At 48.2% G+C, this 25,862-nt stretch overlaps 1 protein-coding gene across 2 annotated transcripts in view; it reads left to right on the forward strand.

Annotated features, from left to right (window-relative positions):
- Positions 1 to 25,862, forward strand: part of Rpb8 (DNA-directed RNA polymerases I, II, and III subunit Rpb8) — a 63,949-nt gene that overhangs the window by 8,037 nt on the left and 30,050 nt on the right. Inside the window, exon 3 of one of the 2 annotated variants that reach the window (XM_076810836.1) lies at positions 21,460 to 21,543. The exons of the other annotated variant lie outside the window; for it this stretch is intronic. Coding sequence (XP_076666951.1) covers positions 21,460 to 21,543 — 84 coding nt within the window. The remainder of the gene's footprint in view (positions 1 to 21,459; positions 21,544 to 25,862) is intronic. 2 annotated transcript variants of the gene reach the window in all.

Raw genomic sequence — 25,862 nt, forward strand, 5'->3', positions numbered from 1 at the left:
GTTTCGAGGGTCCCCCAGTACCAGCATTACTCGGTAAACCCGCTTGATCGAGCTATGTATGCGGCGAACCAATACTTCAGCGATATTGACCCGTTCACTGGCTCCCTAAGTTCGTTTTTGTCGTTCCTAAATAGGCGTGTTACTCAATTTTGAGCAGACAATTATTGTATAGTTTATAGTATTTACTCAGTTACGTGTTACCTCCAGAATCTTAACTGATCAGACTCTGTCAGTCCTACTGATTATGCATAGTTTGTATGCTACGAGTATTCCCGTTTATTAATAAATAATAATCCCAAATTATCATTATTGCTCTGCCGATCCCATTAATCGTGCTATGGAGGAGCTAAACCAGTGCCCTGCTGAATTAGATATTTTCTTAACCTCCTTCGCCTCGTTTAGGACTCTGGTACTTAGGAGACTACCATCTCCTCAATTTGCGCTCAGTTGTTTGGCGACGTCGTCGTTTTATGTTGTTATGTTTTTCTCGTTACTTTATATTTTCCGTTTTATTTTATTTTTTCTGTTTATGTTACGTTATTTTATATATATTTATTGCACTGAATTGTTCAAGCTTTGTATACTAAAGAGTTCTCCCGTCGAAATAATAATACTAATAATAATAATAATAATAATATGTTTTGTATATTAAAGGGTATTCCCGCTGATAATGATAATAATAATTATAATTATTTACATTCCCGTGGATAAACGTAACCTAAAATATTCGAAACATTCGTATTGCCCGAAACGTTCAAGCTTCAAGCTACTCGACACAGTCGGTCCGCTCGAGAATTTCGATCCGCTCCAAGTATATTCGAGCCGCTCGAAAAAATTCGAGCTACTCGGTTTTATCGAGCCTGGCTCGGCTCGCTTTTTCCGAGTACTCGAAGAGAGCCTTACTTTCACGTGCCCAGTTCTCGGGAGCGTGCCTTTAAACGTTTCAGCGCCCTTGTACCCCCACGCATCTCCGTGATCGCGTTGCCAACGATCGATAGTCAGATGTTTGCCGATTTCGGGCCGCTTCCTGAAATCATTCCTGCCCCCCCCCCTCCCTCCCCCCCGGGGGGGGGGGGGGTTGCGTAACGCCGTCGCTGGTTCCGCGTTTCAGCCGGAAACACAACGAACTCGTTAACGGCAGCCGATTGTCAGCGTCCAATTTTAGTCGTCGCGGTGGATTGCGCAAGGGACACCGGGAGCGGATAATAAAGAATCTTTGAGGAAGACGGTTGCTCCCGGGAGCAACGACGGGATTACGTAAGCCGTCGGGCCGGCCCGCATTATCCATTTAATCTGATAAATTACGACCAGAGCTAATCAGGCAACGGCGAAAGGAACGCCGCGAATGCGAGGCACGTATGCTCCGCGCGCGTGATCCGTGTCCTCGGCTCTGGCCCTCCTTGCTGCCGCCTCGTCCGCTTCTTCCTTCGCGCCGTGACCTATTTCAGGGCGGTACACATGCGAGAGGGAATTACCAGAATCTACGTAGCTGAATCACACGCGCACAGCTTTCTCAGAAAACATCTGCGGCGCGTCAGAAGATCACGTTGTAGAAAATGTGTTGCGAGCAAATGGAACCGCTCGGAAGTCTCTTTTCCACGTGCACCGTTCCTAATCGCGCGTAGACCTTCGATTGTATAAGCAGCACCGATCGATGTTTCCCGTGGCAGCTAACGTCCGATATAGGTCTCCTCGGCAGCATCCCCGAGACCTGCGAACATTCGAAAACCGCCGAGAATCAATTTATCCGACGTAGCTAGGCGCGCTCGCGGCCGCGCTCTCTTGCTTTACCACCTGACGACTGGCAGAGCCGCCGCTATTGGCCGGCCGCGGCCGTCGCGACCAATCGCGCGTGCCCTTTGGCGCGCCTGGCTCGCGGCACTGCTGCTCGGCTTGCCGGCGATTACGCGCGTGCGAGAAAAGGCGAGCGAGACCGGTGCACGCGCCGGCGGGAAAGGGACGGGCGTGGATCGCGATCGTGACGAAGATCGAACGCGTCGGGCCGGGCCCCATGTGTGTAGGTATACGTATACTTGTTTTCTTGCGAAGGAGGGCAGGGGAGCATCGGACGAGGGTGAGAGGAGGACCGGGCGCGGGAAGCAGGAACGAAGATAGAAGTAAATAGCGGAGAGAAAGAAGCGGAGCGAGAAGGAGGCGTGGAAGCGAGACGGCACGACGACGGTGCTGGCTCGAGCGAGAAAGAAGTGGCGGGAGCGCGAGAAGGACGCGTGGATTGAAAAGGGGGGCAGGGTGGCGCGGTGCCGGCTGGCTTCGGCGAGTCGACAGTTTGGCGTTCGGTGTTGCTAGGCGCGAGGGCCACTGTCAGTGCCAAGGCGGCAGCCGGCAACCTTCTCGCGACCGCGAAACCAGAACCGCCTTTTCTTTTCTGCCTGTTGTCTCTCGCCCTCCGTCCCTTCGATCCCGCGGCTCATCCCTGAATCTTCCTAGCAACAGTTAGCCCCCGGGACACGTTCCGGTCGCGTTTCTTTCGCCTCGCGATCGCGCCGCGCTCTCCACGCGATGGGTTTCCGAGACTGTTCGAACGACGGCGGACCGGCAGCCGGCTCTCTTGGCAGCACTGCGTCGCCGTCGTCTTCGCGTCTGCGTGCGTGTGTGCGTGAAAGCCCCGAGAAAGGACATAGGGGCACACGGACCTGGTGGACGCGGACGATTTTCTGTGTAATTGCAACGGAGCTGAACGCTGAGTGATCACAGGTAGACGTTGGACTTTTATTTGACCGAAGGTACGCGGTCGAATGGAATTCGAACGATGCTCGCATGCCCCGCCAGCTTACCAATTAATCAGATAAGCTTTGATTAAGCATGGTCTCCTCTTTATCGAAGTTCCTGTTCGTAGCTGTATCGGAGTTAATTGTTTCGAGTGCCAGAAATGTTCTGGCCCGATACGGCGGTGTTCGATAAGCGTATGGAAACGTGGGTAAACGTTTGCTGAGAGCCAATGAGAGCGGGCTCCTTTTGCGCGCGATTCCATTCGGCTTCTACATTTAATTAGATTTTATATACTTATGTGCCGTCTCGTTGTATCTTATCGGAAATTCCTTTGCTTTTTCGAATGGTGCGTGTATGCACGTATAACTCGAGGAGCTTGAAAGTGGCTTGAAAAAATACCTAGCTGCGTACGAAATTGTCAGCGATGAATACGTAACGATGCCAATGGAACACATTTTATCGTATCTTATCTTAGAACCGAATATCTAGGAACTTGAAAACATATTTAAGATCATTAGACTAAATACTGGGTGCCATTTGGCGATTGTAGATCCCTCGGCGCCGATCGAGTAGCAAATCTTACTTTATTCATTCGTCGTTTCCAATTAAAACACTTGGATATCATAATACAGGATAATTGACTTCCAAACTATAAATTATTTAACGACTAAGACGACGCGATGCCGAGGCTGGCGCAGATGTATCACGTTACGAGCCGGCACTTATCGAGAAAGTAAACAAGATATCGAATTACAATTTCTCGCAGCCCTCCTAGAAACGAAGCATAAAAATAGAGCAATAACGCGGCGCTGTCTTATCTTCAATTTCGCGTAGATACAGGTGCTCGTTATTTCTGCCGCTGCAAATCGACCGTAAAAGTCTCTTCCGATCGATACTGAGAGCGTGGAATCTAAATTTTTCAACCTGTTGACGCAGTGCTTTTGGAATATTCGCGACAGAGGCTGCGTATCTCGCTCTCGTAACGAACGTGTCGCTGCGTGATTGTTGATCGGTTATATGGCCAGTTGCGCAGGCCGGGCTGTGTTTACACGCGAGCTGTGACGCAAAAACGACGCAGAAAGGTCGGTCGAAGAAAATTGTGCGTAGTTAGCGGGTTGTATCCCCCTTGATTTGCCTTCGAAGCTGCTGCCGAGGGTCTCTGCACAGTATGTAGGTGGCCCCCGTTAACGCGATTAGACGAACGAGCGTGAATCAAGCGACGGGTGCCGCCCGCGCTCTCTGTACTTGCGCAAACGCTTTCTCGCCCGTTTCGCGATTACTACGTTGCCGTGATCGATGCTCGAATCCTCGATGCTCGAATCCTCGATGCCCGCTGTACTTGCAAATATCGAACATGGAGTTTATATTTTCTGGCAGTTTGCTTTATAGACAGCGAGGAATGGTGTTCGTTGCGATGGTTGGAAAATAAATTAAATTTCTGCGCAGCTCGCGAGTGGAATATTCAATGGTAGTTTGTTCGAGCAGACTGTTGCGCGTAACGACCGCTATACACGCCTAGAAATGAATTGGATTGTCTATCGGCGAGTCGTATACTTGAGTTCTATAGAAACAAAATTGAATTTGAGGTTGGACTGCGATATTCAATGGAGATTGTTTATGAATCCCGTAGGAACTTCTTTTACGACATTTCGAATCAAGCCTGAGGCATCGAAATGTCAATTATATTGGCGTTGTTGATATCCTGGTTGCCTAGTAATGTCTAATTAACTCCCCTTGCTGTGTTAAGCATTAATATCCCAGTCCCTTGCCACCTTTCTTCTCCGTACGTTTACGACCTTACCTGATGTGCGCACGGAATTTTCTGTCCACTCCCAAGCCCGTGAAATATGCGACTCCACGAATTCCCAGTGTCGTAAATTACTGAACAGACTGTTCCGTGTGTTCATTCTCGTTTTAATTACCACATCGATACCGTCCCCGCGTTTACCTAAAATCTCGGCGGTTTTTATCGAGATAGCTAATCCGTCTTTTGTCTAAATATCGGAACTACCCGTTAGCGTGGGACGGCCGTTCATTAAGTAACCTTCCGTAAACGGATATCCCTCTGGGGAAATATATTTACGAAGCTCTAACGAACGTCGCCGGTCGTATCGGCCAGGATCAATTATTATCAGAATCCACTGTAACCGGTGCCACCTCCATCCGTCCTTGTTACGATCTCCGGATTAACTATCGATTATTGTGCTTCCTCCTGACTCAGTTGTCCTCGTAATTTCTCCCGGTCATTACATTGCTGCCAGCCCAGTCGGAGGCTCGTAGAAACCGGTTCTTCAATCCCTGGGATCATTGCGAAGCGCGTGTGTACCTGTCTCTCCGTCCCTCCTCTGGTCTCAGACGTTTTCGGGCGAACCGCCTGGCCTCCTAGTTTCAGCCCGGCCGGCCGCCGTTGATTCGGTTCCTCGTGGCGTATTAATTAGTCCGGCGGGCTTCGACAGGCGTCGATAATGCAGCGCACGGACCTAACCGACCGCCTGTGCGCGCCCACCACCCTCCTGTCCCGCCTAAAGCCACTTCCAGACCTGAATGCGTATACGCTGAGCAGGCTGAGCGCGCACGATTGACGCATGCAAAGGGGTCGAAACTGTCGAAAGTGCCATTGTTGTGTCTTTCTTCGCCAACTTCTGTGCTTAGCTTAGCCCACTCCGCAGTCGTAAAGATGGTGTGATTAGCTAAATAAATATACAGCTCAACCCTCCGAGTCATCGTGTTTACCAATAAACGGTGATTCTCCAGCCAGCTACGCCTGTCAGAGTGCCTCACCGAATTTTATGGGTTTCGACCCTAGAAACGGTTGGAATGCCATTAAAAAGTCAGAAATGTCCATGAGTTCCGCATTTCTCATCAGATCCTTGCGAAAACGACAATTGATTCCTTATGTTTCGCCGATGAAACTAACATCATACGAAGTAATTCGGAACATAATGAAGGAAATTTCGTGAAAAATTGATTTTTATCATTTCAAGCTGAATTCGTTAAAAATAGTCTCGTGTGATGAATGTATGAATTAAGAACAATGCAGAGTGCAGTGAAGAAAAGAAAGGCAAATTATTCAGAAAAATAGAGCTTTAAAGTCTAGCATATGGTAATTGCATTATATTGTTGAAAAATGTAACTTTTAGATTTTTGATTAACTGCGTACTAGCAAATATACCCGCGCTTCGCTTCGTGTCTAAGAGATATTAAGGACTCCATGGAAACGCATTTCACTCCTCCTCACCACCCCCTTAGGGGTTGATTAGGGCAAAATCCTGAAATTGGTTTTTATGCATTTTTGCGTGGTCAATCTTTGCAAGTAAGAACCCAGTTGATGTCTAATCGGACCCAACAGATATTAAGGAATCCGAAAAAATACATTTTACCCCTTTTCACCCGTTTGGGGACGGAATTTCCAAAAACCCTTCCTTTTTTAAAACATTTTCTTATATAATTTAAAAATTAACATGTTTACATTTGCTCTAAGTATCCTATCATAACATTGCATCTTTTGTGATTGTACTGCAAGTGTCAAAATGCATAAAATTTTTGTCCTTTTCCTTCTTTAATAGATGCTGAAAATGTTAGTGTACCGGGGTAACATTTGCACATCATATAGATAGCATTAACGGGTTAAGTTTTACTAATCTGAAGTCAGTAAGATCCATTGACACTTAAATTTGTTTATTTTATTTTTCACATCTTAACTAAAATCTACTCGTATTATTGGCACATCATATAAATAGCATTAACAGGTTAACTTTTACTAATCTGATGTAATACAATGTAATCCCGGCGTATGCCAATGTTACCCCCTACTGCCAATGTTCCCCCAGTTTACGGTATGCGTTCACGCTCACCCTTTCTGAAATACAAGCACATGCGGTCCTGGCTACCGTCGTTTCACCCGTTCACATCAGAATAATCGTGCGCGCCCAGCCTGCTCAGCGTATACTCATTCAGCTCCGGAACCCGGCTTAAGGAGTACCTCTACCTATGCCAATAACAGAAGCAAGCATCGGCGTTACGTATCCCAAAGGAGAACTCCCGCGTTGATTAACAATCACGCCTTTGTGCAACCTTTTGCGCACGATGCACGGCGCGCGTTCCGCTGGAAAAGGTCGAAAGACCGTCGAGGAAATTACCACGTTAACTAACGATTAATCTTCTGGCAATGATACAGGGAGCTGATCTATAACCGTACACCCGACGTCTCCGTTTTTCTCTGTGGAAATTCTTTGGGGATTATGGGGGATTTGAGTGATTCCTTTTCAATATACAGTTCCGTATCTCTATATAGGGTGGATGTACCAGTAAATGAACACGTACCAGTGAATGGACATTTTTTATTAAAATGAGTAAAATAAGTTATTAAAAGAAGCAACTAATTAATTAGAGACTTCTTGTAATTTCTTGCTTCAGATCCAAACAATTTTTGCAGCACGTGGAGTCAATCGCGCTGCAAACATAATTTTATAATAGTGTTCATTTATTGGTGCGTTTACCCTACGCGAGCGTCGGGGCCGGGCGCACGCAATTTGAGAGACGAGTAGCCTATTCGGCTTGCTTTGATTCCTCCTCGAGCGCTCGAGTGTTATGGGGCGAAGCGCAGTTGTTTTTTCGTTCGGCTTCTTCGGGTTTTTCTTTGATACGTGATACCCAAATTCTGTCGCTCAGTCGAAGAAAATTAATTGATTCTCGGTATTTCGACTGCGCGGGGACTACAGAAGAAGTAGCGGGGATAGCTTCACGCGCACAGAGAATCTGAAAACGCGTGCAATTTGAGAGACAACACTGTATATAGTGACTGTTGTGCTCGAAATGGTTTTGTATCTAATATTCTTGAATTGTTTATCGCGCAGGGTCTGCGTACATATAGTTTCAGTGTGATAGAGAATTGTTTCGCTGAAAGTATCGATGATACAATGTTCCAAATCGCGCACGATCCTCCAACAGTACCCGCGATTTCGCTTTGTCGAACGGTCCCGACCGCCATGTTTCCCTTCCGAGTGCTCCAGTGGTGAGATTTACGGTGGATCAGCGTCGGCCGTAGTTAGTCGCAGAACAGGTTGGACACGTCCAATAGCTAAAGCCTGTGCTTCGACAGGCAGACAAATGAAGTGCTTATCGTTTCTCGCGAATCCCCCTATAATTCCTGCCGGCGGCGGGTCTAATGAAATTTTTTGCGACCGCGCCATCTCTCCAGCCGTAATAATATCTCCTACGCGTATGCGCCGAGGCCGGCGCGCATTCCTCGGTTAAGCGCGCCTTTTTGTGCCCCCCTCCCTTAACGCTTTTGAGAATTTTTCACCCGACACATTACTGACAATTAATCCGACAGAGTAAGTAAAACGCTAGCCCGCGTAGTTGAGCCACTTGGAAAAGCGGAACGGAGCGCATTAAGGAACATCCTCGGCCAACTAAACAACCTTCTCTCCTTTCAACGACGAAGCTGTAGTTAATCATTTCTAGTTATCGTTTCACGCTGCGCGAAGTATCGGATGCCTGGCTTTGCCTCTTAATTCCTCTCGCCCCGCCAACCAGTCCGAAGTTCTGCCGCATTCTAATCCAAGCCTATAGAATTCAACGTTCCTCTTGAATTTTCAACATCGATCGTTGGCCTTGGTACGGCCGCGTCTCTCCGCGCCTCTGGATATACATACAAACTACCGTACTGATCGCTGGCACCGAATTTTCCTACCGAACCCAACGCAACTGAACCCTGCGTCCGTCACACCCACGTTGCTCTCGAGAAACGCAAGAGACTGTACCCAGGCCCATTCGACGGGACAGTGGAACCCGTCCGGTCCACCTCGAGGCCCGCGAATGGGCCTCTATGTAATATCGAAGCGGGCACGCTGAGGTCCCCGGACGTTCAGCCTCGTTTCAGTGGACCGGTCTCCTTTACCAGTCGACCTTGAGACCAGCTGAGAAGCCGAGGAAGAAGCGGAGGCAATACCATCGTGCCTAAAAGGTGCGACTGTGTGGGTGGAGGGGTGGGTGGGGAGGGGGTGGATTACGCAATGCTTGGAAATACCGTGACATCGGAACCGCCCCATCGTCCGGGTCACCCCCTAGATGCCACGCGTCCTCCGGGTTTCTCCTCTTTTGTCTCAGCAGTACACGCGCGGTGAAGGGGGAGGGTACAGAAAAAAAAGAAAAACGGGCACAGGCCAACGCGTGGTCTCCTCCCTTCATCTCCGCCTCCTCTGCTAGTCCCTCACCTTCCCGCCATCGATTCCCATCTCTCGGTATCTTTTACGCGCGGAATGCCGGCCTGCCCGACGGACGAATTTATTTTCGTGCGCGCCTTTCGGCTCCGCCGACCGCAGCGGGTATTCGTACGAAATCGCGCCGCGGTTCGTGGCGGTCTTTGAAGCGTCGCACAGCCGATTACGCGCTCGTGCTCCTCGCGCGCGGTCAGCCCGATGAGGAACTAACGACTCCGTGTGTGTTGGCTTCTCGGTTAAACGAGAGGGCTCGCCTCTGAAATGGTGCGTTTTAACAAAATGTTTCTCTTTTTCGATGCGAGGGGGGCTCGCCTGTACCTACTTCTGCAACATGAACTCCACTTTATGAAATAATTTTGAAATATTCTCCACTGGCAAGCGCGCTGTGATCGTCGGAATGAACTCTCTTCTCGTGGATGTATTATTATTATTATTATTATTTGTCTTTATTACTTGGAACATACAGAGAAAAACGATACATAAAGGCTATTAATAAAGGGCGAGGCTGCAGTAGAATACTGCTAGAAGCCTAACCGTAACTGAATAAGGTGAATGTCCCAATTTCTGCTGATTTAAGAGGTTACTCGTCGGAAAGAAGGTGTACAAAATTTGTTTGCGATCAAAATTTGCAGAGTAATTGGTTAATTCTTTAATAATAAATCAACCAGTCGAGAACTATTTAAGAAAGATATTTCAAGATGTTTAACTACTAGTAATTTGTAATTAAATATAATGCTTTAAATGTCCGTATTTCTGCTCACGAAAAATAGCGATGTACGTATTTCTATTCACCATTTGTACCAATTTCTGCTCACATAATATGTTGCCTTCTCAGGTTAAAATAAGTTACATCTTTTATGGAGATGTTTTATAACAGAACAGGAAAGCATAAAATAATGACAAACAAAAAATAAAATGCCTTCGAATAGAAATAGAGGTTGCAGCATATATTGAATTGTCAGTTATGTTATGTTGTTGCAATTTAGCCCTCGAATATTAGGTGGTAGGGAATTATAATAATCAGCTGAAATATAGGCGAAGGAGGATTCAAATTTAGTACGTTTCGAAACGTGATCGCATCGCGATCACTGAAACACTCCATCGATACTGCCGACAAAGGGGCAAATATGCCCCACCACCAGAGTTTCTCTTAGTGCTGCGCGGTTTTTTTATTTTAATCTTTTTCTTTTGCACGGTCCAGCTGAACTATGTGTTGCGACGTCGTTAGAGGATGCAAACGTTTGCATCGTCCCTCTAGTGGCAATTAAGGGAAAGTCGTACGGCGAAGCAGTCGAAGATCCTTTCAATACCACTCGTGTTCGGCCGCGAGTTTGATTAAAATTTAAACTAAGGAGCTGCCACGTTGGAAGGGGGAATTTCTATTGGAAAAATTCCAGGGCGCCTCGTGCCCTTTCCTTCGTTAATATTTAATTATTAATCGAAGTGCCGACTCCCTGATTAAGGGAAACTTTCTCGAGCGGTTCTTAAGAGGTGGACTGCGACTGGACTGGAAAGTGGGAACGGTGCAAGTTGTATCGATAATTCTTTATGCTCCCCCTCCCGACCTTCGCTTCGCCGAGGGTGGCTTCGCGGATCGTCGTTTCAGCTGACGCGTTTGACCAGCGTCATATCGTCCTATCGAATCGATCAGCGAGCGTGTGCGCGCCCTTCGACTTCGATTTCCTTGCGTGCCTCTGAATCATTCTGTCGCGTCAGGGGTGCAGCCATCCTTCGATCGCGTTTTCGAACAGAGCGTCGCAAAGTCACGACTGAAATACATAGGGTAAATCCGGGAGACGCGGTCGACCTAATATAAAATGATTATTAAAACTAATACAGATATTACTTATTTTATCGGAACAAACCTAGTATGTTGAGAATTTTATGCTGATTCAGAAAAACTGTTTGATATTTGATTTAAGACAATATATACTGTAAATCGGGTTGAAAACTGAAGTCATGACATCTGACCACCTCTCCCGAGCTGCCAGGAGAAATGGTTTTCGTCGTTGACAGAGACCACTCGCATAATTATTCATGGAGAAATAACAAAGAAGAAAGCAAAATTATTTATGAGTGAATACAGCTACAGATTCATTGATATTTAATTTGTTTACGCTAAACAAGTAAAGAACACATCAAAGAAAAAGTGAATAAAATAAATAAACAAAAATAATGATAAAAAAAATTAAATAAAAATAATGAAAAAATCATAACTCGACCATCTCTCCTTTCTGCAGCGAGAGATGGTCTTCTCGTTAGTTTTGAGAGGAAGAGTTAATATGGCCAAATACTTTCGTTGCATTGTCCCTCAATATCTCTACTATCTCATTATCCCAAACATTAAACGGAAATAAACTTACAAGTATATTTTAAATACGATTCTGTAAACCGTTGTGTGACAAAAGAGGTTAAACATAACCTGAATTTACCTTTTATAGTCTATAAATCCAGAAAAATACAGAAGGAAGCGAAGTGACGCTATTCATTCAACTGTTTGGCTTCTAAAGAAGTAATTGATCTGCATTTTAGCGCGTTTTTACGTACAGAGTCTGAAATACAGCGACTTGACCAACTCTCCGGCCGGACCGCGTCTCCCGGATTTACCCTATCTGATGGCGAGAGTGGTACGTCCCTTCTAAGCGACAGTTGAACGAATAACATTCGACTCCTTATACTCGCTATTGACCATCTCGCAAAGCAAATATGCAACTAAACTGGCCTGCAATATCACACATGTGCAAATCCCCCGGAGGCGCTTATATCGCAGCATCAGCGAAGGGGTTGAAAGCGTATCACCCGGTTGAAAAAGATCCCCCTCACCGACCGATTCGTTTCCCTGCACAGTTCTCGTCCGCTGTCGTAACCTTCACCCGCCTTTGGGGAAGGTAGAGGGAAGCGCGGAGAAAGCACAGTGTCAGCGTTAAGTAAGGAGGAAAGGCAACACAGTGCCTCGGCAGAATTGAAAGCCTCGACTTGAGGAACGAGCGAGAAAGAGGGAACGAGAGAAAGAGACTGTGGAAGGCTACCCTACAGAGGGTCGTGGGTGGTGCGGGTGGTCAGGGGAGGGGGAGATGCGTCACCGGTAGGTGGTGGCCACCACCCTCGCCCTCCGTGGCTCTTTTGAAGGTCAAGGTTTCCCGCCCCGCTCTCTGCGCTGCGCGAGGCAAGAGGATTACACGAATGGCGAGGGGCGCGAGGCGTGCGGCTCGCTGCAGGCGTACAAGTGTTGGTGGGCGAGGAGGGTGATCGGAGGAGAGGGTGGCGCGTGGGTGGCTGGGGGTGTGTGCCAGGGGTGGCGAGAGCCCGGTGCCCAGTATTTATAGCGCTTGCGAACCGGTCGATAGCGGATAGCGACACTGCGCAGTTGGGAAGCCCTCGTACCCCAAGCCGACTCCCCTCCCTTCCCGCCCCTTCTGTCCTTGTCTCCCAGCCACCTTCACCCGACCTCTCTTACTCGCTCGGCCACCCTTTTTCCATCACGAGCCTTTTTTTTTTTGCTCTCTCCACTCCTTCTTTCTCTTTTTTCCATTTTGTCGGTCCACCTTCCCTTTAAACTTAATTTTTTTTCTCCTTTGCCGGCCGAGGCACACGATGGCGCAAAGTGACAGAGGGAGGGGGATGTTTCCTCGGGATATTGGTCATGGGTGCTTCGGGGGGATGCGGAAAGGTCGATATCGATATTGATTGGAGGCTTTTTAGCGGGCGACGGTTTAGGAGTCGCGCCTCGAGCAGCGTCGCTGGGTACCAAGGAGTGATCGCGTTCCGTTCGTTCTGTTGCTTGTGTTTAAGGCGGGACAAAGTGCGCGGCAGGATCGAGGGGGGATGTAGGGCGGAGGGCATTTGGCTTCTGAGAGAAACGAGTTTGTTTTTCGCTGCGAATTTATGGCGAATTCGTTGGCGGAAATATATGTGGTTCCGATATGGGATGAGTTGCGTTTGCCCGCCATCAGTCCTGAGTGTAGGAGGCGCGCGGGGTCTGTTTTCGCGGTAATTCACGGTTGCGCGTCACTGGCAAATTGCCGCTGGGTAGTCGCCGGATTGTCAACACAGTGGAATCACTGGTCTCGTTCATACGTAATCGTTGGTGGGAGATCACATAGGATGGCAGGAAATAGTTGACAAGCTTACGATCTTGGGAAAGGAAAATGGAGGTTCTTGGATTTAAGTTTGCCGCGTTGGGATCACAGCCGGTTCTTCGAAGGATGCTAGCAGTAGGGTCGCATAGGGACATTCCATGCGAACTCGGACAGATTTCGTAGATTGTTGAAAATCGAATGTGTTGTAGTCTTTAGTGATGTTTAAACGTGCCTCAAAGGATTTTTCAAAATTTTGAAAAATGTCGATTTTACAGATGTTTCAAGTTCAGTGATAACTTTCTTTCAATACATTATAGCTAAGGAAGTAGTAAACGGATGGAGATGAGCTTTACGGTGCTTATAGAGAAAACATTGAAGTTTTAAGAAAAAATTATTTTAGTTTAAAAAAAAAAATTTGAACCCCTTTTGTGCAACTTCAAACAGCTGTAAAATCATTTTTCAAAATTTTGAAAAATCCTTTTAGGTACGTTTAGATATCGCTAAAGACTACAACATATTCAAATTTCAGGAATCTACGAAAACTTACTCCGAAATCTGTCCGAGTTCGCATGGAATGTCCCATAGCGAAACGCGAAGGAGGGAAGGAAATGGGAAACGGTGGAATTTAGATTACGGAGTGGAAGGTAGCAAATGACGAATTAATCGAGCACGAAATTTTCTCGATTGTCAGGAAAGGGTTACGGTGAAAACGCGCCACGTTCGAATACAGCCAAACAAATGCGAAGCGGACTTGTTTGTGCCTGGGTTCCGTTGGGCGAAAAGAAACATCCAGCGCGGAGAATAAAGGAGAGCGCTCGAGAGAGCACGAACGAATAAAGAAGGCATGAAAGTTCCCGCGGACGCACAGTGGGGAATTTTTGCGATCTGATGGCCAAAACTATAGAAATGACATTTTTGAATTTTACAAATTTAATACAAATCTCAATTGAAGAACTATATTCATTTTCGTGGCCGAAACCTCCAAACTTATTTTTAATATATAAAATTCGGCACTTTTACGTTCTAATATATGAGAAACTAAATTATCCGAAAAACAGCACTTACAAAAATTACGAACGAAAAAGGTTTTTTTTATTATTTACATTTATACACTTTTTTCTTTGTTAGAGCATGCATCTGATACAGTGCAGCAGGGCATAGCAGAAGGGTTGTCGCTTCTGACGACAAACAAACATACATAATGCAAACAATCAGAGAATCGAAGCTGAATAAAATCGTTTAAAAAATAATAAAAAGGCTTGTAATGTATAACATGTGAGCCAGTCTCGGTCACAGTTATGTCGCATGTTAGATAAGACACACTGGATCGAGTTTAAAAAATGCATATAATTACAAGATTAGCAACTATTTGCAATTAATAATTGCATTTATAGAATCAAAATAGTCGAACGTAAAATAGGAATGAAAATCATTACAGGATATTATGTGATTGATAACTATTTTATGTATTGAAAATTGATTCTTCTATGATTCTTATTTCTAATATACTACTTTAAAAATTGTATAAATTACTTATTAAAAACCGACACACAATTATTTTGAGGACAAAAAGATATCTTACGCGCCACCAAGAATTCAATCCATGCCTTGAAATTATTTTCAGATCTTTGGATAACGCAATACAAGTGTTTGAAGCAACTTGAAAATCTGGATTAATTCTTTGCGATTTGTCTAACCTCACATAAACATAAACATTTGCGAGTCTATACGAGCTTTGTATTAAAACATTTAACAGTAATTTGATACCCATATTAGTTCTTCAATTGACATTTGCATTTATTATGTCGAATTCAAAAATTTATTTTTGTGGTTTTGGCCATAAAATCACGAAATTTCCCTACTGTGGGACGGTGTGACAGAGAACGGACCGTTGTTGGATAAAGAAGTGCTCTGGAAAAGGGACACGAGAAAGTAACGTTATCACCGTATGTGTACCTGCCGCATAGGAGGAAGCTAGTGGAAACGAGAGAGAAGGGAAGCGACTAGAGGGAGAGAGAGAAAAAAGGGGGGAGGTCAGAGGGTTGCAGAGCGCCGCCCCTGGTCCAAGTGGGGGTAAATCTATCGCCGTCCCTTTCTGTTCGCGGAGGTGCATCGGGGGTTGCCACCCCCTCCCACCCTTCCGCGGCTTTCAATGCGTGGTGAAGAGGAGAGGGAGAGTCGCTGGAACAGCGAGGAACAGACGAGGACCGGCGCAGTGTGTGGGCGTTTCTGCGGACAATGATGGAAGCTGGTTAGCTGGACAGAGAGGCGCGGAGGTGGTTACCGGTGAAGAGGAATGGGCGGAAGGGAGACAGCCGGCCGAGAAAGAGGGTCGAAGAGGGACAATACAGTGTTCCGTGCGTTTCGTTGGAGAACCCCCGAGTACCGGCCAACCGTAAAGGTCGCCGTTGCCCCCTCTCCCCCTCGCCCCTTCTGCCACGTCTTCTCTCGGCGTCCTTTAACGACAAGATCCAACCAGCTGGCAGCAACGTCAGCGACACGGTGGCATCAGTGCGTCGTGCATCGTCCACAACGAGGTGCACGTTCAGTAAACATCTTCACCGAGGCACGAAGAGGCGGCCCTGGGAGAGCCGTTCGCCGTCGTCGAAGCAGCGGCGAGACCAGAGAGGGTGGAGGAAAGGGATTCAGTGGAGCAGCAGGCAGAAGGGACATGTCTGCGAGGGGATGCTTTCGACAACGGAAACACGCCAGTCCCCTGGAAAATGTGTCATTCTCCTCCTTCCTTGCGTCCAGACGATGAAGCTCGAAGGGTCGGAGGGTGGAGCAGCGTGTACGGGGCGGCGAAGGTGAGAGAGCAGCCTAAGGACGAAATGGCGGAGGGAAGGACGAGGAACCGGAGGCTGAGACCACTGTATTTAACCGAGGGGGGGTATTGTCAAAGCGTATCCCGGGCTATAGGCCAGCTGACGGCCGCTTGGATCGCGAGGAGAACCGATTCGCGTCTCGACAACCCCCTTGGCGGATGGCTGTGCGGGGAACGCATAAGTGGCGTTCGGGAGTCGTGGGCACGGAATACGCTCGGAGGATCCCCGCACGGCTAGCGATCGAGTCTCTCCTCGCCGTTTCGACCGACACGGAAACACGCAGAGTACCAAGTACTCGATTCACCGGTAGCACAGAAGGGTAGACGTAAACAACTGCCACCTCTCCAGTCCCATAAACAGCAAGAGAATCCCTGAGGCGGGGCGGGTAAAAACCACTGGAAGCGCGGCGGAAATCGGGAGATACTTTATAATAGACCCTAGCACAGAGGCAATTAGCCGACGGAGCAGGGAAAGTCTCTCCCGGGACATTCCATGCGAACTCGGACAGATTTCGGAGTAAGTTTTCGTAGATTACTGAAATTTGAATGTGTTGTAGTCTTTAATGATATTTAAACGTACCTCGAAGGATTTTTCGAATTTTTGAAAAATCTCGATTTTACAGCTGTTTGAAGTGAAGTGCTAAGTTTTTTTCAATACGTTATAGCTAAGGAAGTAGTAAACGGATGGAGATGAGCTTTACGGTGCTTATAGAGAAGACATTGAAGTTTCAGGAAAAAATTATTTCAGTTTAAAAAAATTTTTTTTAACCATTTTTGTGCAATTATTTTAAACAAATGCAGGTTTTTAAAATACTCGCAGCGACCAAGCGGCTATACCTGATATTCTTATACAGGATTCTCGAAAATGGTAAGTATTTGAAAAAAAACTGAAGGAGGAAAACTCTTACTGTTTTTTTATCTGCAACATAATACGGTATCTCAATTTTTTGTGTTCGCAATATTTTCCTTGAAACGAGGGTGACTTTCAGTTTTTTAAATGGAATGCTATATATTTGATTACCAAATATGAAAGCGACTGTCAAGACAAATTCAACCATATGGTATACTATGGCCTTTAAGGCCACACAAGGTTAGGAATGAAGTAAATATATTGAACTATCTATCTAGTAGATTGAATTTCTTTCTTTCATTCCTAACCTTGTATGGCCTTGAAGATCTTAGTATACCATATGGTTGAATTTGTCTTGACAGTCGCTTTCATATTGGGTAATCAAATATATAGCATTCCATTTAAAAAACTGAAAGTCACCCTCGTTTCAAGGAAAATATTGCGAACATCAAAAATTGAGATACCGTATTATGTTCGATATAAAAAAACAGTAAGAGTTTTTCTGCTTCAGTTTTTTCAAATACTTAAAATTTTCGAGAATCCTGTATAAGAAGTCGAGCCGGTGCTAGGCGACGCAGCGTCAAATTTCGGTAATTTGTACGGGGCCAATTTTAAAATATCCATATTTTTTAAAATTCGTCCATCAAGAGGAAGGATAGAACTATATTCTCCTTTTTTCAGATTTTTAAAATCGCGCCCGATGTTAAAAACCTGCATTTGTTTAAAATAATTGCACAAAAACGGTTCAATTTTTTTATTAAACTGAATTAATTTTTTCTTAAAACTTCAATGTTTTCTCTATAAGCACCGTAAAGCTGATCTCCACCCGTTCACTACTTCCACAGCTATAACGAAAAACTATATTGAAAAAAAGTTAGCACTTAACTTGAAACAGCTGTAAAATCGACATTTTTCCAAATTTCGAAAAATCCTTTGAGGTACGTTTAAACATCACTAAAGACTACGGCATATTCAAATTTCATCAATCCACGAAAACTTACTCCGAAATCTGTCCGAGTTCGCATGGAATGTCCCTCCCTGCAATTCGTCCCTTCCGATGCAACAACAACCGCCTCCGCGGTGCTCCAGACTCGAAGAAGTGTCGCGAGGCACGAAGGGCGAAGAGGGAGACAGAGATTCCTAAAATTGTGGGTATATCGGGTAGGGGCGGCGGGGGGGGGGAGGCTTGCCAGGACCAGCGGCGAAAGCCCACCCTCTCCGATCCCCTTCGCCTCGCGGAGGGAGAGAGGTACGAAAACAGAGGGAGCCAGAGTGCGACAGGTGGAGAAACAACGCGCTGGAGTGGGGTTGGTTTCGGGGTGGCGAAGGAGAAGGTAGCTGATGAGGCAGAGAGAGCGACAGAGGTGGGTAACTGGAGAACGCTCACTGGGGAGAGCGCCGGAGGGTGAGAGAGGGTCGACGTGGTGGGGGGTCAGAGGCTGGTTCCGTGCGTTTCGTTGGAGAACTCGTACCACAGGGCGACCGTAAAGGTCGCCGGCGTTGCTCTCTCTCCACATCGGCACATAGATGTCCGAGCAGCTGGCAGCAACGTCAGCAACCAGCCCCACGGATCAGTCCACCGTGCACCAGCCCCGGAGATATCCACGCATTTCGGATCCTCCGATCGTCTTCCGCGTTCGGCTGGCCAGCCACCGCTATACGTATTTCGACCTCCGAGAATCGCAATTCGGCAACTGAGTCGGGGTATACGACGATGGAAGCTTCCGGACGGCGGAAGGGGGTTGTTTGGGAAGAGCGATTGATCGAGCGTGTTACGAAACGTTGGATCGACTTGCGGGAAAGGGAAGGAGGAAGGAAAGGGTCGAGGACGAGAAGAGATACGGGAAGAATAGAGCCAGCGTCGTCATCGTGACTGGGCTTCTCTGTGCACGACCGTCAGCGATTAGCGTGAGTAATCGGAGGGAATGAATTCCGTAGAATTGACTGCGCGGAGGGTCTCAGCCTCCCTTTTAATCGCACCTGCGAGTGTTTGTTCAAGTTTCTTGAATCGCTTGCTCCTGATTCGGCATGGTACAGCCCAGGCTGTAACTGATGATTCGAGCTTACGATTGAATTGCCAAGGGTATGCTTCTTTAATTTCACTGTCTCTTCTTATCGATCACGATCTTCCTCTGGCTGTGCCCTTCCTCTGATTGTCTCCGGCTCCTCGTCACTTTTTTTTTCAAGAACCGTTGCACAACCGGAAACCGCGAATTAACCGTGCAAATACGTGGCCGGCTGCCGCTGACGCGCGCGTATTTGCGCTCCACTGCACCTCCGTTTTCGTCCCCCGAGTTTCCGCGCTCCGCGACTTTGTCACCTCGATCCCGAACCACCGAGTCCCTCGATCTTTCGATAAAGCGACGTTGGGAAACTTGGATGATTCGATGCCGCTTCGCTCGGGAACCCAGAACGTCGCGGACGCTTCGTTATCAGCTGGCCTATCGATCAAATCGATATCGGATGGGGTTTAAATTCGCGAGCTGCGTCAGTGATAACTCGGGACGCCTATCGGCGTTATGAAATATTTTCCGTATATCTTATTCATCGCTCTTTCGGACTCGAAGCTGATTTTTCGCCGAATGTCTCTTGCTTCTGTTCGTTAGAAATTGTAATTAAGATCGTCTGGTTGGGTGTCGCTCCAGGTGGCGAATCAGCAAAAGTAGAACTTCCGTGCAGGCTCGAAACGTTTCACTTTCCGCTCGGAAATACGAGGGGAATAATTGCGCGCGCCCGCCCCGCTTGTTTTAACATTTATGGACTTGTCGGCGGAACGGATCGAAGTGCATAACACGAACCGCGTTTAAAATGTACGTACACACTGCATACCTACACTGAGTCACGCCGTGTCGAAAGACTCTTCATTAATTCCCGCGAATCGCGGGGCAGACAACAATATACATGGGAAATTTAATTCGCCCCTCGAGCTGCAACTCGGACATCTACCGTATGGAATGATCAATCGTAACGAAACTGATTTCCATGCGGTCTGTACATCTGCGCGCCGATTCCGCCCAAGTGGATACCAGAAACCGCTGCGTTATAACAACTATCAATCTTGAAATGTAGCCGTTAATGGGTTAACGGGATAAACTGGAGGAAAGAGTCTCGTGATTTTCACAGTAGCGCACGGTAACTCGGGCCACCCCCATGGTTACAATGGGGGTCGTAAATAATCTTTCCTCGGCTGGAAAAACTCGCAACTTTCCCAGCCCCCGTAAATCAAGCTGTCCACCGATGCTCTCCCGTTTCATTTTCCTCGGCAGTTGCAATCCCATTTCGGTGGCTCTCCGTTATTTCACGCTCAACGGCTGAATTATAGCATCACAGCGTGTCATAGCGTATCGCATCGCGTTACCGCCCTGTGTAGTGCGCGTTTTAAGTCGTTTTAACGCGTGTAATTCGAGAGAACCATCTCGCCCGTGGGTGACAAGGCGCCAGCTAGAAAGGGGGAGAGAGAGTGGGTGGAGCGACAGGAATAAGAACGGCCGCGGCAAGAGGGTACGAAACGCGGCGGATAGCGGCCGTTCGAAATTGCCGCGTCACGCGGGACGGGTCCATTGCGATCATAGGCGCAGCGATGCAGCGAGGATCTTATTGGTCGTTCGAGGGCGCGAGCACAATGGCGCGAGCGAGGTCACGGGGCGCTCCGTGCAAGGACGAATTACATAATTGAAAGTCACCACCGTCGCTAACGATCATCGAATTCGCACGACCGCAGAGAGCACCTCGGCTTCGTTTTTCCCTGAAAGCGGTAGGGAAAAACATAGAAACCTCCGAGTTTAACAAGTTTCGTTATTCGAAATTTCACAGAATTCCCCCCCTCGATCCCTTTCAGCCTCTCGCATTCGTGCCCCCTCGCTCGGAAAAGCCTCGACATGGTGGCAGATTCGAACCTGCAGAAACGCGAAAGTGACCGCTTTCAATCTCTTTCCGAGCGGATTCCGTGCGGAATCAATTAAAATCGCTCGACGGGCAGCTGGGGAAAAGGGGTTCGCGTCGAATGGAAGTAAAACGGGCGGACTCGAATTCACTAAACTATAATCAACAAGTTTCGAGAACGCCAGGAAAAATAAAGCATAAAAACCGGACGGGCGGGACAAAGGCAGACGTTCCACGCGCGGCAATTACCGCGGGGCTCGGTTGTGTGGGCTCGAGCTCTGCATTTAAGCGCGCTTGTACACACAGGTACCGCGCATTTCCGAACGAACGGAACGCGTTCGAGAGGGCCTCCCCCTTCCGCGCTTTATGTGTGGGCGAGCTTCGCGATTGTCGGCTGGACGATAAATTCGTATCGCGAATGCAATGCGATTGGCTAGCTGACAGTGACGTCAAGGTTTGCGGGCAGCCGTCAAGTGGCACGGCTGCGTCGCGCTCGCGAGCGCCCGTAAAAATTCCCGTCTTTTCGCTCCCCGAACTTCCCTCCCTATCTTGCTTTCCGATCAAATATATACGCGCTCGGTCCCGAAGCTTCGCGCGCGGACAGGTCTTGCGGGGACCGTGAGTCACCCGTGGCATGTGTCACGTGACGTTACAGGCATATAGCACATTGTTTTTCATTCAGCAAGCGGCAACATGCACGGGTCTCTGAGGTTAACCAGATATTTAGCGGCGTTAGTGGGTCCTACTTAAATATCGATAGATTCGCGAGACGCGGGTGTCTTTGCGACGATGACTAACGACAACGGCTTTCCGTCTCTTTTTTTTCCGATTTCCATGGCTGGGCGGGCGATCGATGACGATGGGTTGCAGTGAGCAGGCTCCACTGCGAGTCCGAGTCCTTCAAGATGGACCTGATCCTCGACATCAACAGCTGGCTGTACCCGATGGAACTGGGTGAGTGTCTCGTCTGTGTTTTTTACTTGTTTTATTAAGTGGCACTGCTAGACGGCGAGGAAGATTGCGGAGAAGTTGGCGATGCATAATTGTTCGTCGATAGTAAAGTATGATTCTCTATTTTTTATCCAAAGCTGAGGGTACTTGATACAAGAAATCTTTGACCTAGAATTAAGTCCACGAATACTTGGCGCGGAAAGAAGCTCGTCTGGCCGGAGCGGAGATAATTTTGGCGTGACCCTCGTTGGTGGAGGTTTCAGTCAAAGAATTCGTTGAGAAAAAAGTCTAAAGAAAGTATCATGTGGTACTCGTTATAGCCTGTCAGCGAGACTGACGGTTTGGTTTCTTTGGGGGGAAGTATCTTTGAAAGAAGCCTCTCGTATGTTAACGGTACGTACGCCGTTGTGCTGAGATCCTTAGATTCCTCAAAGTCTATTAACGTTTAGTTACATCATTCGAGCAGGGTTGAGACACGAGCCGTGCGATTCACAGCCATCATTTTCCTTGTAGAGAATTTTTTCTCGGTGGAAAATTAGACGGCCGCGTCTCGTCGCTGTTACTCAACGGGGGGGAAAGTAATTAAACGGCCATTGCTGGCTCGGCTGCTCCCTTGCATCGCATGAAAATTCTGTTTGCCATATCGTAGCGGAGCTGTCACGACTGCTCTGTTTGCAACGCGCTCGTCTCTCGCGACTACGGTGTGTACTTGATCGATACTCGCAGTGTAAATATAGGGTTAGCGTGGATTTTATAGCTCGTGCACACCGTTGTCGAGCGATCTGACCAAATGCACGGTACGAAAGCACGGAACGAGAAGTAACTGTAAATATTTCGCGGGCTAGTAACGCCGCTGCTATGCACCGTCCATCTATTTCAATCCCCTCCCCGCATCTCTGAAAATATCCATCGCGAATTTCGAAGCGTAGAAGAAAATTTATGCTCGCGAAAGTCAGCGGGATGGGTCTCTGTAAGACGCGTTTGGCAGCCGCAACTATTTCGTGGGCTTCTGCGTTTCCCCTTGCGCGAGCACGTCTGCCGGGGAGGTCCCACTTCCGCTGGGCCGGCGTTTGCCAATAGCATTGACATGCTAAGATCATTCTCTTGTCTCTTTTACGAGCCCGTAAAGCGTTCGTTTCGTATGAAGATACGCGGTATATACGCTGGCGCGCGCGCGCTCGCTCGCGCGCGTGCGATCAATGCGCAAGAATCGATGCACGTTCCTTGTGCCTGCCCTTTGGTAAACGTGACACGTGTTCCACGCTGACAGACACACGTGCTCTCCGCGGAGAAGAGTCGTTTTATTCTCTGCCCGCCCTTCCACTTCTTGGCTGAACGTCGGAAGGACGACCCTGGTAATGGACGCTGGCGGGACATGGTTCTGTGGTTCTCGGTACGATAGACACCGTGTATACGTATATTTACTTGAAGGTGACTTCCATCGCTCTTTTTGTGGCGGCGGTGAAACGTTTTCGTGGCACGGCACGGTTCGACACGTGAGTTCCTCCTTTCGGAGGTCGATATATATCTCTATTGTACCTCTCTCTCTCTCTCTCTCTCTCTCTCTCTCTCTCTCTCTCTCTCTCTCTCTCTCTCTCTCTCTCTCTCTCTCGCTCGCTATTTTTCTCTTTCTCTCTCGACTACCCAATATAAGTTGTATTAGAATTCCGTCTCTGGAATCAGTTCGCACTCTTTGCTGATTTACTTTGTTAGGAACAGTATCATTTTGGAATACTATCGCGGAGGTAGGATATCCTATGCACAACTGCGGAAAGGAAGAACGATGTTGGTACAAGGTCCTGCGGTGAAAAGATTTACCATTCTTGGCGCAGTTAAGTTCACGATCAAAGAGGATAGGTATTCGTGTTAGGGTTGTAAGCGTTCCCAAGGCCACGTCACGCTGCAGCAAAAGCGACCCCCTCCCCTCGGGCATCGTCATTTCGACTCGCCCCCCGCGGACAGTTCTGGATGTATCCCGTTGATATTCGGTTGCTGCAGAGGGAGCGGGTGCGTCACACACCCACTGGTGTGCCAGGAACGGGGTGCACCGCACAGTCGATCCACCTCCTGCTCTTCTCAGCGTGTTTACAGATTCATGTCCTGTTTCTCTCCGCCGCTCGCTATTTCGAGAGGACAGTTTCCCTTTTCTGTGCCTCTCTCGAACGACCCGGCACAGTCCCGATAGTAGCTCCCTCTCTACCTTCTATTCTACCCTAGCGATACGCGTATCCTCCCGATACGAACTTGAACACAAGGCGCCTGAAGAGAATGAAAAACTGTACGGTAATTCATCCGAAGGTGGCTACAGAAGCTACGAAATGGTCCCACGGGAAAGGGAATCGAGGTATCGCGATCCGTGTTCACAGCTGCTGGGAGTAGAGCGAGATAGATTTTGCGGGACGGAGCTCCGCGCAGCGTGGAAGAGAGCGAGCAAACCGCCGGGGCGCGGAGGGGAAGGGGAACGAAGGTTAGTCCATAGGACCAGGCAGCAAGTAGTCCCGCTGTATTGACGCGCGGCGCACAGGCTTGCGCGAGATGACGCAATCTTCCTGGCCCCCCTCTCCGCCACTGGCCGTGCCACATTTCTGCTGGTCTCCCCTCTCCGCGGCGCCAGTCCCGCTCCGCTCTCCTGCCTCACCCGGCAGCACCCATAAGTTCAATGCCAAGGTCAAAACGGCCACGACTCGTAGCTGTGTCGGTCGCGCGCGATACTCGCTCCGCGGGAGAAGAAGCGATCGTGTGTGTGTGCTTCCCTCGGCCGTGCTCGCGTAAGTTCCATCGCGTATTCGCGTTTAACCTTCTCTCCCCATCGCGCGTGCTCTTTGCTTTCCCTACGCCCTCGCGGCTCACCGGATGGACGGACGGCCCTTTCGCGAATGTCGTCCGCACGACTAACCTATATACGTGACCAAGAGGGACCAGGGTCCTTTTAATAATCCTAAGACGTCGGAATGATCGATGCTGCTCGAGTGTGAGGAATGGAGGACGGAGGAGCCGATTACGGGAAAAGGGGTCGTGTGTAACCCGAATCGGCAGTAAACGTCAGTGGTACCGGGAACGATGGTCGGGAAGGTTCGTGCGTTATCGCGGTGCGTCGGGAATCGCTTGGTGCGACGGCAAGGTCGTGACAGGTGTGTGAGTATTCGAGGAGGACGAGAACGGGACGTCCTACGCGGCGAATGCGGATGCGCATCATGATACGAAGAATGGATATAAACGATCTCTCTCTCACACTCTCTCACTCTCTCTCTCACTCTCTCTCTCTCTCGCACTCTCTCTCTCTCTCGCACTCGCTCGGCTTGTGTTTGACGCCACGGGACAAGATGGCGGTTTTCGGTAGACCCGGGACACAGTCGCTAAAGCTCCGCCGAAGGGATGGTCCGTAGCGTTTGGAACACATTCCATGGTACCGTTTCTAGTACATCACTCCTTATTCTTCTCTCACAGTATATCATTATACTCTGTGCTTCCGCGGTTCAAACTGAAAGGGAGTAAATAACTTTGTACGTCATTAGCGTCTCAAATAGAACGTTCCATAAGTAATTGTTAATTACCAGTGCAGTTGGTAAAGCGTATTCGACAAGAGCCTCGACGTGTAACTTAAAGCACAGCCCACCAGAGAGCGTTAATGCATTCGACACGAGGAAATTAATGGGACGCGTCTCTCTGCCAGTGTCAAGGTTAACGCTGCAAATTACGCGAACGTCGCGCACTCTTTGCCCGTCTCGCGTCAGCTCGTGCAATCGGCGATACCATTTGTGCATCGCTCAACTAGATAATCTATAATCGCCATTACGATGTAAGCTTGCTGCCCGCGGGTGTACGCTTCGTGACGCGATCAATTGGCTATGCAGATCCCCTGACTTCGTTTCGTTCGCTGTTTCCTCGCCGCCCTCGGCATTGCCACGGCTGCTAATATCGATTACCGTGCTATATATCCATCGTCGGCATAGCGTGGACTTCACCTTGACCCTTGTTCTCGGAGACTTACGTGCGCGGACTTACTTTCAGCGACCAGAGAATAGTGGACAGCTCTTCCTACCACTTCGGTGGCGTTTCCCAAATTCGATATTCCCAGTATTTCGTATCTATTAAGATAGACGGTCTTTTAACCCCTCGTGTTCATTTTCGGCCTACATTCCGGCACTAATTCTTCGCTCTGTGAATGCGAACCCTTAACCGATCATCCCTTCTTTTCGGTCTCCCGCACTTTCGCCCTTCTCGCTCCCCTTTATACCTCAACCCTCCAAACTACATACCCGATACTACGCACTACATTCTCTGTATCAAGCATTTTAATTCTACCGAGGAATTGCTACGCT

The sequence above is a fragment of the Andrena cerasifolii genome, chromosome 4, assembly GCF_050908995.1.
Source record: "Andrena cerasifolii isolate SP2316 chromosome 4, iyAndCera1_principal, whole genome shotgun sequence".
NCBI lineage: Eukaryota > Metazoa > Arthropoda > Insecta > Hymenoptera > Andrenidae > Andrena > Andrena cerasifolii.